At 35.8% G+C, this 4,135-nt stretch overlaps 1 protein-coding gene across 1 annotated transcript; it reads right to left on the reverse strand.

Annotated features, from left to right (window-relative positions):
- Nucleotides 1–576: 576 nt before the first annotated feature.
- On the reverse strand, nucleotides 577–1,533 carry LOC123932169 (olfactory receptor-like protein OLF4). Its single transcript, XM_045989929.1, has one exon. The coding sequence runs from the start codon at nucleotides 1,522–1,524 to the stop codon at nucleotides 577–579; it is 948 nt and encodes a 315-aa protein (XP_045845885.1). The 5' UTR covers nucleotides 1,525–1,533.
- Nucleotides 1,534–4,135: the final 2,602 nt, after the last annotated feature.

Consider the following 4,135-nt stretch of genomic DNA (forward strand, 5'->3'; position numbering starts at 1 on the left):
ATTTATTTGACAGATAGAGATCACAAGTAGACAGAGGCAGGCAGATAAATAGAGAGAGGTGAGGAAGCAGGATCCCTGCTGAGCAGAGAGCAGAGATGCAGGGCTTGATCCCAGGTCCTGGGATCTTGACCTGAGCTGAAGGCAGAGGCTTTACCCACTGAGGCACCCAGGTTCCCCAGAACTAAGCTTTTTATATAAACCTTGAGGAATACATATGGTAGCTTCATGACATATTTGCTGAACAATTTGGAATCATACTTGTAAGTTAAGAGTTGTCATTTGGTCCCTCATTGTGAAGCATTTCTTCACTATCAGAAATATATTTAGATGTTTTACACTATTTTATGAGCTTGGAAAAGTAAATGGATTCTTCCCTGTAGCTTCCAGAATGAACCAATTCTTGCAAATGTTTTAGCTCAAAGCCATTTCTAGCTTCGGATCCCCTGAATGTTAAGAACATACATGTGTGCTAAAACATAGTCATTTTACATAGTAGTAGGAAATGAATAAAATATTTATCCAATAGAATTTTTCACAGGAAACTGAGATCAAACATTTGTAGACAAATGTTCAGTCCTACAACAATTTTCCATGCAGTGTCTCCTTCACAAAGAATGCATTCAGAGCCCTTTTCATGTCTTTGTTCCTCAGGCTATAGATGAAGGGGTTCAGCATGGGTGTGACCACCGTGTACATCACGGAAGCCACTGCACTTGTGTGGGAGCTCTGGGGAGCAGCAGAGCTGAGGTACACTCCTAGGATTGTACAATAAAATAAGGAGACAACTGAGAGGTGAGATGTACAGGTGGAAAATGCTTTATACTTGCCCAGGGGTGTTGATATTCCATGTATGGTGGAAACAATCTTAGAATAAGAGTAAAGGATCCCAGCAAAAGGTCCACCACCCAGCAGGACAGCTGCAAAATACATCACCACATTATTCAGAAAGGTGTCAGAACAGGCAAGGTGGATCATCTGATTGAGTTCACAAAAAAAGTGGGGGATTTGAAAGTGTGTACAGAAGGACAGCCGCAACATCATTAAACTTTGTAAGAAGGAATTCAGGATACAGATGATCCAGGATACCAGAATCAGCAGTCCACAGAGCTGAGGATTCATGATGACCGTGTAGTGCAGGGGGTGACAAATGGCTACAAACCGGTCATAAGCCATCACACTCAGCATAAAGAAGTCTGAAACAGCAAAGAGTATGAAGAAATAAATCTGTGTGATGCAGCCGGCATAGGTTATAACTTTGTTCTGTGTTTGTGTATTCACCAGCATCTTGGGGATGGTGGTGGAAGTGAAGCAGATATCTACTAAGGACAGGTTGGAGAGGAAGAAGTACATAGGTGTGTGAAGATGGGAGTTTGAACTGACGGCCAGGATGATGAGCAGGTTTCCAAACACAGTGATCAAGTACATGGAGAGGAAAAGCCCAAATATGAGGGGCTGCTGTTCTGGGTCCTCTGATAATCCCAGAAGAAGAAACTCTGAAATTTGTGTATCATTGCCTGGTTCCATGTAGTGGCGGTGACTTCAAGGAAAGAAGCAAATAAAATGACTTATTCTCACATAAACATGTATTAGTAACAGATTTCAAATGTTAATTTTTATATTTTGTAGTCTAGAAATTCACTTCAAAATGTTGTACATGTATATGGTCCCTTTTAGTGAATCCCCTGTATCAGCAGAGTGAAGGACTTTTCTTCCAATCCCGTTTACCCCAAAAGACTGTGTATTCCACAGTTTTAATTAAAATATGCTCCGAAATTTCAGAAATATAAATTGAGTGTTGACAATGTTTTAGGCACTCTATAGGCAAGGAGTATAGTGTGCTAGAGAAAAAAAAAAGGTCCTATCACTCAATGATGGAGAAAGAATAAATTAGCCAATAAGAAACTCAACACCCAAAGAACAAACAATCCAATCAAGAAATGGGCAGAGGACATGAACAGACATTTCTGCAAAGAAGACATCCAGATGGCCAACAGACACATGAAAAAGTGCTCCACGTCACTCGGCATCAGGGAAATACAAATCAAAACCACAATGAGATATCACCTCACACCAGTCAGAATGGCTAAAATTAACAAGTCAGGAAATGACAGATGCTGGCGAGGATGTGGAGAAAGGGGAACCCTCCTCCACTGTTGGTGGGAATGCAAGCTGGTGCAACCACTCTGGAAAACAGCATGGAGGTTCCTCAAAATGTTGAAAATAGAACTACCCTATGACCCAGCAATTGCACTACTGGGTATTTACCCTAAAGATACAAACATAGTGATCCGAAGGGGCACGTGTACCCGAATGTTTATAGCAGCAATGTCTACAATAGCCAGACTATGGAAAGAACCTAGATGTCCATCAACAGATGAATGGATCAAGAAGATGTGGTATATATACACAATGGAATACTATGCAGCCATCAAAAGAAATGAAATCATGCCATTTGCGACGACGTGGATGGAACTAGAGCGTATCATGCTTAGCGAAATAAGTCAATCAGAGAAAGACAACTATCATATGATCTCCCTGATATGAGGACATGGAGAAGCAACATGGGGGCGTAGGGGGATAGGAGAAGAAAATTAATTATATTTCTGATGTGGCAGATGGTTTGAAGAAAACAAAAACAGGGATAAAGCAGAGAGTGAATAGGGCCATGCTATATTCATGGGTATTGAAGCCACTTCTGCAAACAAGATGACATTGGAACACAAATCTCAAGTAAGAGATGGTGACAGACCAGTAATTATGGGGGAAATGTGTGCCCAGCAGAGGGAATGGTCAGTGAAAAGGCCCTGAGGAAAGTACTTGTTTCCAATGTTCAAGTCAAAGAAGAAAAAGTGCTGCAAGGGGAATGAGCAGGAGGGAAACTGAGGAGTGACACTGTCAGACATGATGAAGAGGGAAGTGGTCTTTCTGCTACCTCTGAAACTGGAGGGCATAAGGACTTCCCTGTCCACACTGCCTCTTCCAATGTATTCACTGTGTTGCAAAGGCATTCCAGGAATTGAACCACATCTGCTTAGCGGCCTCTTTTGATTGAGTTTTGGTTCCTATCTTGTATCACCCTGGGAGTGACACCTTGTTGTGGGGACTGCTCACACTCTACAAGTCACACACACACAGGACACCATGGACTTCTGGGTTGTGTTATTCCCCTGTCTTCCTCAGTGTCCCGCATCTTGATTATACCAGGAATGGATCCAACCCAAGCAGGCCATGTCACCGATCTTTCCCCTACAGTATGCAGAAATGCCAATTCTTAAGCCTCCCATGGATATATATATATATATATATATATATATATATAACACATATGTGTATATGCATATACATGTATATATATGTGTTTGAATATATAATAATATATGATATATATAGATAAATATATCTTATCTGTATTTTATATAGATACAAATATATATAAATAATTATATAATATATTAAATATAATAAATATAGATATAGATATATGTGTATATAGATATAGATCTATATCTATATTTATATAATATATAATATATGATATATAGATAAATATATCTATGATATATATAGATATATAGATATCATAGATATATATCTATTTCTATATTTATGTAATATATAATATATAATCTATGATATATTTATCTATATATATCATAGATATATATCTATATATATCTATATTTATATAATATATAATATATATCTATGATATATATAGATAAATATATTTATATATATCTATTTATATCACAGATATATTATACATAATTCATAGATAAACATATATATGTTTATCTATATAGATCTATATTATATATAGATATATTTATCTATATATATCATAGATATATATTATATATTATATAAATATAGTTATAGATCTATATAGATAAACATATATACAAATCTATATCTATATTTATAAAATATAGATATATGTGTATATATATAGATAGATATAGATATATATCTATAAAATATAGATATATATATCTATATATCATAGATATATATATCTATATATCATATATTATATATATTATATAAATATAGATATAGATCTATATAGATAAACATATATGTACACATATATCTATATCTATATTTATTATATATAATATATTATATATAATTA

The sequence above is a fragment of the Meles meles genome, chromosome 20 (assembly GCF_922984935.1).
Source record: "Meles meles chromosome 20, mMelMel3.1 paternal haplotype, whole genome shotgun sequence".
In the NCBI taxonomy this organism is placed as follows: Eukaryota; Metazoa; Chordata; class Mammalia; order Carnivora; family Mustelidae; genus Meles; species Meles meles.